This window comes from Phoenix dactylifera, chromosome 3 (assembly GCF_051530095.1).
Source record: "Phoenix dactylifera cultivar Ajwa chromosome 3, Ajwa_hap1_PhDact_Kaust_v1.1, whole genome shotgun sequence".
Taxonomy (NCBI): domain Eukaryota; kingdom Viridiplantae; phylum Streptophyta; class Magnoliopsida; order Arecales; family Arecaceae; genus Phoenix; species Phoenix dactylifera.
Window position 1 is genome coordinate 52,062,269 of NC_143192.1, and position 13,197 is coordinate 52,075,465.

Sequence of the window (13,197 nt, forward strand, 5' to 3'; positions counted from 1 at the left end):
CTACTCGCATCAGAAATCAGAAAACCTGTATTTTTTTTTTTGATGATCCTTGTCGAACGAGTCGATCAGAACCATTCCAGTGGAAGATTAATTAGATTAGATTTATTTCATTTCTATTTTTCACTGTGAACCTGAATTAAATTTTTTTTTTTTTGGTTTCTAACCGCATATTATATACTTTATTTGAAGGTAAAAAAAACAAAATATCACCCATTTTTGATTGATTGTTGAAACATAATATGGATGTATGTTATTTTTTTTTCTTTTATTTTGTTAGGATAGGTTTGGTTGATAAGCACTCTCTCTTACAATTTATATCGTGTATACTTATTTATTCAATGTACAGGTTCTTAAATAGAGCAACAACTATTCAAATTAAAGGTAAAATTTGGAGGATATTTTAGGAAGGTTAAGAATTCTACAAGACTTAAGTACTACTTTGGAAGATAAAAGAGCTGGTTAGTTGATGTTGGCTGTTATAAAGGATTATAAAGGCTATCACATTAATTAATGTATCTAAATTCTTTCCATCTTCTAAGATTTTTTTTGTGTATATATCCTTCTAAATATAGAAAATTGCATGAATATCCTTGTAAAGTTACTATTTGCTTGTATACCCTTATATAAATTTCTATTTGCATGCCTACCCATTAAGGGTATTTTAGTCATTTTAATTTGAAACCGTTAATTTTTTAACGGCGTTAGATGGCATGGGTATATATGCAAAAATAAGAATAAAAAAGGGTAAAATAGCAAAACAAGTATTTACGAGGGTATACATGCAAATATCAATTTTAGAAGAGTATTCACGCAAAATCTGATATTTAGAAGGTATCCATGCAAAAACCCTATCATTAATCAAAGACTCTGAGGGTTATCTTACTTTTGTGCTATGACAAGTAGTTTGATTTCTTGAGTCTTTTCCACGCATCATCTCTATATTTAGTTTTCCTATATACTCTGATGAAATATCTGATTCAATATGGAAACCCTTTCAATGTATACAAAAGTCTTTGTTTTTCTCATTTAGTTGTTTTCTGCATATAACTTCTAGACTGTTTGGTATATCATCTTGAATTGTTTTGTCTAAAGCACTTACGTTGTCACCTAAAAGGTTATATGGTGCTTAATACTAAAGCACTACCCATTTAAATGTTTAATTTAGTCCATTTAGTCATATAAATGTCCTCTTAAATCTAAGCAACTTATCTATTAGGCATTCTTATAATCTTGTGGAATATAACAGTCTCCTAGTTCTTCATGCATTATACTCTGCTGGTGCAACACTCAATCTTCTACTAGAGTGCCAATTGTAATATCTTTCTTAGTTTTGTTTCAATTTCATCTTTCCCTTTACATTTTACACTATGCCTGAGCATCTTACCGTTTATGCCAAACACCCTTGTAAATTTTCTTGTAAATTATTTACCTGCCAAGGAACTCCTATTGCTTATATACCTTAATGCCCTAAAATGGATTGATCTTATACAAGTTCCTAATTTTCAATAATGTAAACCTTTAACTATCAGTAACACAATAAAATATATAAATAAAAATGCAAGAATGAACATACAGTAAAACCATGGGCAGACTAGAGTAATTTCACTAATTGACTAATTGCAAAAGTTTCAAATATAAAGGACAAGTTGTCATGGAAATTGTTGGGATGGTATGACAAGGGGCTTTGGGTTATGTTTAAGGGTTTGAAATCAGGAAAGATATTCATTTGAGAAGTTGTAAGAAAGCTTTTAGGGAGAATTTGAAGGGATTGAAGTGTCAATAAAAATGGTTAGCACAAATGAATAGCTAGATCATTTTAGAAAGCCAAGCTTGAATAGATGGGTTAAAGTCCATTGATATGGTTATGATTTACTCTTTCTTCTCTCCTTTTTTTTTATTACCCTTTCTTCCTCCATTTTTATTATTCCATGAAAAAACTATGAGCCGTTCGGACATGGTATATCACTATATTGGATAAATGCCTTGGTTTTATCTATTCAATTCTCATTGTTTTTTGTCTTGATAATTAGCTATCAAGGATACAACTTGTTGATCCCAATAAATAGGAAGACCATGGTTTTGAAGTATGCAATTGGTCCAGTAATTTAGTCTATTAATGGTTATCTGCATGTCTCAGTTGCAAAAATCTTCATGTTAACTATATTCCTGTATAGAGAGATTTTGAACTTTTGTATCTTTCCACAATTGGTTCATGTTAGATCTTTTGGTAAATATCATCCAGTTGAAATGCTCCTGGATGCTTAGTGATGCATGATTGATGAAATTTGAACACAAAATTTAGATATCTTGTACCATGTCGGTGGTTCGCGCTTAATAACTAGAAGATTCTACATTAGGTGCGACATTGTGGTTAGAATCTTAATTTTGCTCGTATTCCTACGCCTTGATTTCTACGCCTTATCCTAGTTCTTCAACCATGTCTTAAATGAAGTATTTTTGTTGGCAACACTTTACTCAAGATCAGTCTTATTGGATGGTACATGTAGCATTTGTTTGTTCCATCAATCATGTATTTCTGTGCAATGCAATAACTCAAGAAGTACCCGATTATTTTGTAGAGATGCTCCTGAGATGCTTTCATACCCCAAATATCTGAGCGTTCTACTTGCAAACACCCGAATCCACTTTGTACCCTCAATTTGGATTAGGTTAATTAAGACCATATTGCAAGGATTATTGTGCCGGAATCGAGCCCTAGACCGGTTGCCCAGCGACTCAGGTCGGTACGGCACCATGTTGTTCCATCGCGAGCTCGTACCGACACGATAAAGGGGGTGAGGGAGAGGGAGAATGGTAGAGAGACAAAGAGAGAGAGGAGAGAGAGAGTGGGAGGAAGGCTAGCGGAGGACTGGCGAGCCACGTGGAAGAGGCGGAAGAGGGGCTCCGCCTTCGGTACCTTGTTTCATTCTGTTCAAAATCGGGGATCGGAGGTGGAGCTCCTTCTCCGTGCAGCGGCTCCCCGGCCCTCCGCCGGCCGGCCTCCACCTCCCTTCCTGCTCTCTCTCTCTCTCTCTCTATTTTCTTTCCTTTTTCTTCTCCCCCTCCATCGTCGGTACTCGTTTTGATTATCAGAATCATTCCGGTCAGTCATCAGTACGGCTCGGTACGTTCCGAACCGGATGGTTTGGGACAGCTCCGCCGACCATGCCAAATATTTGTGAACTAACTTGGAAGATAAGAGAACCCTGGGCTGGGGGATTTATTATTTTTTCCTAGTGACTTTACTTTAAACATCCAAAACTTCGACCATATTAGACAAGTTTAGTATCTTAAACTTAAAACTGTATTAAAACTTGTTACTTTTGCTAAACAGATTTTAAAAAGTAAGGACTACAAAATTTACCTCTAGATTGTCATGCAGTATTATATGGGTCCAATCAAAAGGGAAGGAAACAGGGGAATGCTGAAATCGTATGGAGAAAATTGAGACACTATATTACTAGCCATATTAAGTTACAACAGAGAGGATAATTAAGACATGAAATAAAAAATACAAATTTATTTAATCCAAAAGGTTCCATATTCTCAGTCATGCGGTAGTATCACCTCTGGGAAGACCATATTTTAAAAAGAATAATCAAGTTGGATGCCTTATGTTTGGTTGTTTTTGAATTCATAATTTTAGGAAAACCATTTTACACAATAACACATTAATCTGATCCAGTGAAATGTCGAATGAAATGTCTCATGAAACTTGCGTTACATACTCTCCAATCAAATGTCCCAATTGGTTCCCGAGGAAAGCTATTTATTCTATAAACTAGTATTCTTTCGCTCCTTAATTGTTTAGGAATATCTTTTTGAATGGTTTTCTTCCCAAGATGCTCCATATTAAGTTAATTGTGGAAAGCTACTGTCTGTCCCACCTGCTAGATCTATAGGCATTTATATAATTTTTCTTCCCTTTTACTAATGATGAGCCTGATCTATGTAAGAAACTTGCACTTGAACCTGGGTGTGGTAAGGGGAATGGCAAACTAACACGGCAGCTTATAACTAAAGTTGGTAGGAATGAAGCGAAGCAGGCTATATACACTTTCTTTGTAGTGCAATAGAAATGTTTGTACAAGAGATGTTATACAATTTTAAGGTTGTCTTCATTGACTCATCGGTTTGGTGGATATCCATCTGTTGCAACGAGCTCTGCATGCTTATATTTTCAGGATTTTTCTGCACACTTCTGGTAACTTCACCTGACAGGAGAGATTACAGGAAAAAAAATATTATCCTCAATGATATCATCTATGGTTTTGTGCTTCATTATAAGTGGACTTTTTCATCTGAACTTTACCGTTGATCAACTACATTATTCATATCACATAGGTAAGAGGCAGCTACCTAGAGTGACCCTGGGAATCAGAATCAACGAGGGTAAGCGTGGCATTGTTGCTATGGAAATCATAAATATCAGCCTTCATGTATGACAGGGAGCTACGGTCATCCGAGTTATGGAATTTATGGCGTGGGTTGTATTTGTTTTGTCTTGTAAAGTGTGGTCTACGGATATGTTAGCTTTTTCTCTCTCTTTCTGATTGTCCAACTTCTTAGGCAGTAGGGCTCGAGCTTGATTCTCCGGCTATTCTGGAGTACTTATGCTTTTCCTAGTGGTGGCAATTTTGAAAACCTGTCCAAAACTTATAATATCTCCTTCTGAATGTCTGTAGAACTAAACACTAAAAATAACATGATGCTTTGCATTTTAGGAATGCTTGATAAGATGGCTGTGTGCTTTTAAACCTAATATTTCCCTGATAGAACTAAGCGCCGTGTATAATTTGTCTTTCATAAATCAACCATCTCTAAAATAGCTTTAAATTTATTGACATGCATAGATGGCTTTATAAAGATTTCAAATTCTCGATGAATGAAGCAAAACAAATGCCAAGGCGCACCACCTTCTTATGGATGCCTGATAATTGTTTGTTTTTAAAATTAATAATTTTAGGAACATGACCCACCCTATCATGCTCCAATGAGGTGTAGGCCAATAAGGATATGACAGGGAGAGTAGAATTGTTGACACCTATGAATTAGGATATTGAATTTATCATAAAGGGCCTATGTTTAGTGAAGTAGTTTTCAAAACACCTTTTTTCTGAATAATGTTATTGCTATATTGTAATGACCATTAGTAACTATTGTAAAGGCATAGACTAAACTATTATAGTATGAAGATAGCAGTCTTGGGGGCAATTTGTATAGGATGAATATAGCAATCTTGTGGGTAATTTGCATTGGAAACATTTTATGTTTAATTGATAAAATATTAAACATTGCTTATATTATTGATATGAAAAGAATAACACAGTAAGTTCTTGGGAAAATGATTAACCAAACAATGGCTACTATGATCATCATATCAAGGCATTATGATGCCCTATGATGATGATTATTTATTACTGATTAAAATATGCGTGTAATGAAATTGGAGATGCCCCCTTCATGTATTTTCTAACCCTATGTTTTTCATCTTTAGTGCGATGAACCCATCACTACATGCTAGTTACTTGTACACTACTTACACAATATATATGAGCTATACCTAGTCTAATCCACCATGGAGCTACATTTGAACTGCTTCAAACTATGATGGGTCATGCTAGGTCTTCTTGAATTGCATCAAATTCCACTAAGCAATATATATCCTTTGAATCAATCGCACTATCCTGCTCTCGCCTTAAACATGCCAAACATCATCTTGCTAGCTAATTTGGACCAAGAATCACATACTTGGCATTACAAGGAATTTCTCACTCCAATAATAACCATACAAAAATTCAAAATGAAGTCTCTCTTTGGTTTCGAGCGGGCCTAGTCTCACTATCAATACTCTTCATGTGTTTGCTTCATCTAAAGCAATCATAAGATAATTATAAATGCACAATGAAGTTTCTGTTAATAAACCCTAATATCTACCGCTAATGAACTAAAATTTTTGGGATGCAATGGCAAATCGGAAGCCAAATCAAGGATCCGGCTTGATAAAATCTCCGCATGCTTGGAACCAGCATCATTAGCATCACATATGTTATCTTTGTCAGCGTCTAACTTTTTTGGTTTGACAGCATCACTTAAAATATCATTAGTTCCCGTTTCGGGTTGATAACGATACATCCATGAAGGCTCTACCATTGAAGGATATATTGACCATGGATCTATGACTTCATCTGTTTCACCATAAGCCATTCAAAACTGATCCACAAGATCTTCGAAACATGGCATCGCATTGCTCAAGTTCTGCTGAAAATCTCGCCTCATTGAATGATTATTGTAGATGCTTATGATCCCATTAAGTTCAGTAATTGGTGCACATGGCGATGGTTGCCTCATAGCATTGAAATCGGCAATTGGTTCATCAGGTACTACCCCAAGTGGTTGCGGCATGCCATCGTCGAAAGTTGCTTCCATTGCAAAGAGCTGTTTCATATCATTAAAATCAACCATTGGCGCGATCAGCGCTGCTGCAAATGGTTGCATCATACTATTGAAATCAATCATTGGCTCAGTTGGAGATATTGCTGTTGTTTGCGCCGTGCAATTAAAATTGGCCATTATCTCACCATAGGCCACTGCTAATGGTTGTGTGGTACCATTAAAATTAGTCAGTTGCTCACTTGGTGTTGTTACTAATGGTTGTGCCATCATGGCATTACTATAGCCACCATTCCAGTCAATAAAAATCTAATAGCTTTGATTGTTATTTGCAGCTTGTTCTTGTTCAGTTGGCATGTCTGATTGAGCTTGAGGAACTTTTAATAGCTTATTAGGATTATCAACAACACCTCTTTTCTTATGAACGAGGCATAAGAACCAGTCATCACGCTGAAAGTAGGAGAAAAAATAAAAAAAATGTGAGCTTGGTGTGTATGCTTAATGTGTGATTTTGCTACAAAGAGATATATATATCAAAAAGATAATCAGAATGCATGATAGATAGTTATGAAGCTAGCTTTTCATTAAATCATTATTCAACCTCTCAGTTTTTAGGTACACGCAAAACAATCCGTCTGTGGGCCCGTGCCAAAGCCGTAGCGACCGCATAGCGCGGCTGCTGGCGGCGGAACAGTACACTCTCATCCACTATTCACTCCATTCACAGAGGAGAGAGAGACGAATCCGCCTTTGTTCCTGATGCTCTTCAACCTTCCCCGGCTTCAGGTCGCGGCGTGGCGGCGCCGCTCCGGTCGGGGAGTTTAGAGACGGAGGAGAAGGGTCGGGAGGCTAGGGACGAATAGAGAGAGCTTCCAGATCTATAGCTTTTCATTGGATTAAGCTATAGCTGACGTGGTAAGTCTACTGAATAATTTCTCCTCCGCGCTGCTCTCTTCTCCGCCGCCTCCATCATCTCCTTGGCTCCCTGCGTCAGTATTTTGTGGGTCGGTTGCCATGTGTGGCCGAGGTGGCGAGGTATTGGTGTCTCAAATTACTACCGTTGTGAGGCACCGCCCTTTTTTTTCTTTTTTTGGTGCAAGGCCCCGCCCTTCAGCCGGGTTATAAAGAACCTGGACCGGTCCAATGGGAGTCCCGATGGGGCTCCTTCTCTTGTTCCCGAACCGACGGAAGCGGAGTTCCAGTGCCGCCGGACTTCGGCGCGACCTTGAAAACCCATCTAAAAAACCCCCTTCTCTCTTCCCTCTCGTCATCCACTTCTGATTCTCGATCACTCCCGAACCCGACGGAAGAGGAGTTCCACTGCCGCTGGACTTCGGCGAGACCTTGGAAACCGTCCCTCCTTTCCCGCCCCTGCCCCCCAAGAAGACCATCGAGGAGATGTACCAGAAGAAGACGCAGCTGGATCCGTCGAGAAGCACACCCAGACCCTCTGGGTCGACGAGAACGGCGAGATGGTCCACCGCCCGGTGACCTGCGTCCCTGGCATCTTCGAGATCTTCGACGAGATCCTCGTCAATGCTGCTGACAAGAAGCAGCGGGATCCGTCGATGGCCTCCGTCAAGGTGGAGATTGACGTAGCCGGGAACTGCTTGAGCGTCTACAACAACGGGGATGGGATTCCCGTCGAGATCCACCAGGAGGAGGGGGTCTACGTGCCGGAGATGATCTTTGGGCACTTGCTGACCAGTAGCAACTACGACGACAGCGTCAAGAAGACGACCGGTGGGCGGAACGGGTACGGGGCGAAGCTCACCAACATTTTCTCAACCGAGTCCGTCATCCAGATTGCAGATGGAAGGAGGCAGAAGAAATACAAGCAGGTTTTGTTGAATAACTCTTGTTTTGATTTCTTGATCAACGATTAGATTTTTTTTCCTTCTGTTCCCCTTTTGGATCTGAAATTTTGGAAGTTTTTGATGAAATTTCTTGATTAGGGTTTATGTCTGCAAAGATATTTGGGTCTTGGGATCTAGGTTTCTTTGGTTTTGATTGTAGGGTTTGTTTACTCTATTTTTGTTAGCCCGTGGGATTTGAAATTGGGTGTTTTAAGGCAAATGTGTTTCGGCATTCTTTGCAATACGACTTCGGGTCTGTATCAGTTATCTTTCTTACGAATTTCTTATCGGTTGTTGTGGAAATATATTAGGGTGTCTTTTTTATAAAATTTTGATATCTCGGTTCGAATTTTCGGGTTGTGTGATCTCGGGGTTGTTTGAATTAGGGCTTTTGTTTGCAATCTTGGTTTTTAATTCTCGTGCACAAATCTGTCGTTCTGTTGTTATTAGAATTTTCTTCTTTTTGTTTTTTTTTTGGTGCTTTGGATCTACTGGGTCCTGGGTTTACAGTTTTCTGTGATCTTTTGTGAACTTTGGGGATTTGGAGAACGCACACTGGCGTTTGTATTCAAAATTTTGTTAGATCTTGGTGGTAAAAGTTGGAGCTTGGCGTGTGAGTTCAATTCTGTAAGGCATTTTGTCAAAATTTTGGCATTTGTTTTCTAGAAGCGTGGGAAAATTTAGGGTATCTGTGATTTTGGACTGGGGCTGATGGGTCTTTTTATTGCAATTGCTAATTCGTCAATTCAAGATAATGGTTTCTTTCCGCAGCACTTGTAGGCCTTCCAGTTGAAATTTGGAGCTTGAAGTTATCATTATCATTGTCTTGTAAGGCATTTTGTCAAAATTTTGGTATTTGTTTTCTAGAGGCATGGGAAAGAGTTAGGGTTTCTGTGATTTTGGACTGGGGCTGATGGGTCTTTGTATTGCAATTGCTAATTCCTGATTTCAGCATAATGGTTTCTTTCTACAACACTTATAAGCCTTCCAGTTGAATTGGAGGTTGAAGTTATCATTATCAGTTAAGTTTCAATGTCTCTGATTTGGATGTAAGATTTACCTTTGCAACCTTGTCAGGTTTCGTTATGTCGAATTCTGGGTTTTGGATTAATCAAAAACAACTATTGGGTTGGTGATTTGAATCGGATGTAATATATAATTCTTTTGATTTTCAAATTATGGTTTGTGCAGGGAATCTGGTTTGATCCATAAGCTAAAAAGAGGGGTTGTCAGCTACAACTTCGGGTATCTGCGGTGTTTTCTTTACAATCGGAGTAAGTCTATATTTCAAAATTTGGAAGTTTTAAATTTGATTCAGCTGAACTCCTGGGTCCGATTATCTGGAACAGGGGTTTGAATACATCATCCTTATCGGGTTCCTTAGGATCTGTATGCTTAGGAATTTAATTTGATGATCTTATTGTCCATATTAATTGATATTGTATTATTTATGTCTCTATTTTGCTTTGCCAAAACTATTATCCTAATTTAGGTTTTTGGTTTGCAGGTGTAACTTCTAAACAATTTCTAGGTTATGAGTTTTAAAGTCTCAGCCTTGAGATTGGGAGATCTGCGGTCATGGTTTCTGTGATTCTTCATATGTAGGTTTTCTCAGAAAATATGGGAAAGAAGTCTGAGCCCTCCATTGTTAAGTGCAAGGAAGGAGAAAACTGGACTAAGGTCACTTTCAAGCCAGATTTGGCCAAATTTAACATGACCCATTTGGAAGATGATGTGGTTGCACTCATGAAGAAGAGAGTTGTTGATCTAGCAGAGGGAGATTCAGCAAAAGCTCTTGCTGTGAGTAGCGTGAACTTAGTTAAGTCTGTTAAAATCTAAGCTTCTGAGTATGAATAAGTAATTTCTGCTTTGCTGTTTAATATACAGATGGTATCTCTGTCGTAGGAAGGAACCACTATGGTGTGTTCCCTCTGAGGGGTAAGCTACTGATTGTGAGGGAAGCAAGCCACAAGCAGATAATGGAGAATGCAGAAATCCAGAACATTCTCAAAATAAAATGTTGGATATCTTATATTATGTAATAGGTGTAGGTACCTTTCGATTTGAACCTTCACTTAGTGACAATTGATTACATCTGTGGAGCCAAGGTGGTCTTAATCTTGAACCTTGGTCCATGGCTTAGATTAAATCAACAGCACACATAATATAGCCCGATCTGGGTTCTAAGCGGGTTGCGCTATTATGGCCATGCGCAGGTATCTATAATGTGCTTTTTAGGAAATCGCCCATTTTTCATAATCGCGGCCTCACGACTGCATATATAGGTGAGTCCTAATAAGGAAGCTAGCAAGGAAGCTCCTGCCTCTTGGGTCTCGGACTCATTAAGATACAAACGAACTCATCCTACCGCTTGCTTTTATGAGCACTAGCGCCATAGGGATGAGGAAAACATGAAATAGTGCTCCTCTTAGTCACACTTCGGTTTGTTTCTACCCATTGAACCTTTCAAGGTTGGGTTCCCACCGTGGTGATCTATCTTTATAGGCTAAGCCCTATCCCCCTCGACGACTCTAGAACCACTGTTCTAGATAAGCCTTTAGTAAGCTGATCAACCAAATTATTTTCTGATTTTACAAAATTCAAGGCAATAACATTATTTTTCAATTTATATCTTAATAATTTATGACGTACTTTCAAGTGCCTGTTCATTTTTACATTGGCATTTTCTTGGTTGTATTTATCTATTGCAGATTTACAGTCACAATGTAAAGAGATAGGTGGTAAAGGTGACTCATCTATTGGAAGGTCTATTAATAGATCTCTGAGCCACTCAGCCTCAGTGCTAGTAGTGTCTAAAGCTATCAGTTCGGACTCCATGGTACTCCTAGATATCAAAGTTTGTTTGGTAGATTTCTAAGACAACAGCAGCTCCTCCTAGAAGAAAGACATATCCTGTGGTAGATTTAACATCTAAGATGTCGCTGATCCAGTTGGCATCGCTATAACCTTCTAGAACAGCTGGAAATCCACTAAAGTGCAAACTATAGGACTTGGTACCCTTAAGATACCTAAGGATCCTCTCTAATGCTATCCAGTGATCTCTATTTGGATTAACAGTATATCTACTAAGTCTATTTACAGCATATGCTATGTTGGTATAGTTTGCTAGGAATCCTAGTGAGCCTATGATTTGAGCATATAGGCTTAGAAGGACATGAGTTCCTAAGTTCTTCTTAAGATGAGTAGAGGGATCAAATGGAGTAGAGATAGGCTGACAATCGATATAATTGAATTTATTGAGTATTTTATCAACATAATGACTTTGGGATAGCTCAATACTATTTCCACTTCTAATTATTTTGGTATTTAAAATTAATTCAACTTGTCCCAAATCTTTCATATCAAACTTATGATTTAGAAATTGTTTTACTTCATCAACTATCTGAAGGTCTGATCCAAAGATCAGTATATCATCTACATAAAGACACAAGATCACAAATTTATTTCCAACTCTCTTATGGTATACACATTCGTCTGTACTATTGATTTCAAATCCAAATGTCATTATGGTTTCATCAAATTTCAAGTGCCATTGCTTAGGTGCTTGTTTAAGACCATAGAGAGATATGACTAGTCTACAAACTTTATTTTCTTGGCCTGGGGTTTTAAATTCCTCTGGCTGGTCCATATAGATTTCTTCATTTAAGTCTCCATTTAGAAAAGCTGTCTTAACATCCATCTGATGAATCACTAATCTATGAATGGAGGCTAATGCTATAAGGACCCTAATAGTAGTAATCCTAGCTATAGGTGCATAAACATCAAAGAAATCTACCCCAGGTCTCTGAGTAAAACCCTTGGCTACTAATCTAGCCTTAAATTTATCTACAGAGCCATCAGGCCCAAGTATGATTTTGGATAATTGATTGCATCTCATTATCCACAGCTTCTCTCCAAAAAGGTGAATCCAAGGATTTCATTGCGTCCTCAAAGGTAGTTGGAGAATCTTCTATAAGAAAGGTATAGAAGTCATCTCCAAATGTTTTCTCTACCCTAGATCTCTTACTCCTCCTAGGTTCTGCTTCTACTTCTATTTCTCTTGTCGTTATTCTACTAGAGCTACTAGCTATATCGCTATCTACTCTAGTTCTAAGTGGAAAGGTGTCTTCAAAATATGTTGCATCTCTGGCTTCTATGATGGTGTTGTTACTAATATCACTTACTTCTGAATTTATCACCAGAAATCTATTAGCATTATTATTGGCTGCATAACCTATGAATATGGCATCCACTGTTTTAGGCCCTATTTTCTTTCTCTTAAAATCAGGTATTTTTACTTTTGCCAAGCACCCCCACACTTTCAAATAGCTAAGATTAGGTTTTCTATGTTTCCAAACTTCATATGGGGTTAGATCATTATTTTTAGAGGGAATCCTATTAAGGATATAACAAGCTGAAACTAGAGCTTCCTCCCACAAATTTTCTGGCACTCCTGAGCTTATAAGCATGGAGTTCACCATATCCATTAAAGTCCTATTCTTTCTTTCTGCTACTCTATTTGATTGGGGAGAATAGGGAGCAGTCACTTCATGAATGATTCCATGATCTTCACAAAATTGAATTATCTCATTAGATGTATATTCATCTCCCCGATCTGATCTAAGGCTTTTAATTTTTTTTTCCTGTTGGTTCTCAGCTTCGATCTTAAAAATTTTAAATTTGCCGAGGACCTCATCTTTGGTTTTAATTAGGTAGATGTAACAGAACTTGGATAGATCATCTATGAATGTCACAAAGTATCTGTTACCTTCCCTAAAAGTTCTACCAGAGTCACACACATCACTATGGATCAACTCTAATAGATCTGAATCCCTATTAACGGATTTAAAAGGGTTCCTAGGGAGTTTGGCTTCTACACAAATTTGACATTTCTTATTGTTCTTAAGATCACTTTTTGGTATTAGATTTAGGTTCATAAGTTGCTTAA

The 13,197-nt window shown here is 37.9% G+C and overlaps 1 protein-coding gene across 2 annotated transcripts; it reads left to right on the forward strand.

The window, feature by feature from the left end:
• Nucleotides 1-6,947: 6,947 nt before the first annotated feature.
• On the forward strand, nt 6,948-10,458 carry LOC149768141 (DNA topoisomerase 2-like). Of its 2 annotated transcripts, XM_089929775.1 has the most exons (5): nt 7,491-9,077; nt 9,202-9,270; nt 9,441-9,523; nt 9,757-10,049; nt 10,137-10,458. In XM_089929775.1, the coding sequence occupies exon 1, from the start codon at nt 7,866-7,868 to the stop codon at nt 8,277-8,279; it is 414 nt and encodes a 137-aa protein (XP_089785901.1). In that variant the 5' UTR covers nt 7,491-7,865; the 3' UTR covers nt 8,280-9,077; nt 9,202-9,270; nt 9,441-9,523; nt 9,757-10,049; nt 10,137-10,458. The 2 variants fall into 2 exon arrangements, with proteins under 2 accessions (XP_089785902.1, XP_089785901.1); XM_089929776.1 differs by lacking the exon at nt 9,202-9,270 and having other exon boundaries at nt 6,948-8,234.
• The last annotated feature ends 2,739 nt before the right edge of the window (nt 10,459-13,197 follow it).

Coding starts and splice junctions, on each gene's coding strand:
- LOC149768141 (XM_089929775.1), top strand. CDS start 7,866: ATGGTCCACCGCCCGGTGACCTGCGTCCCTGGCATCTTCGAGATCTTC.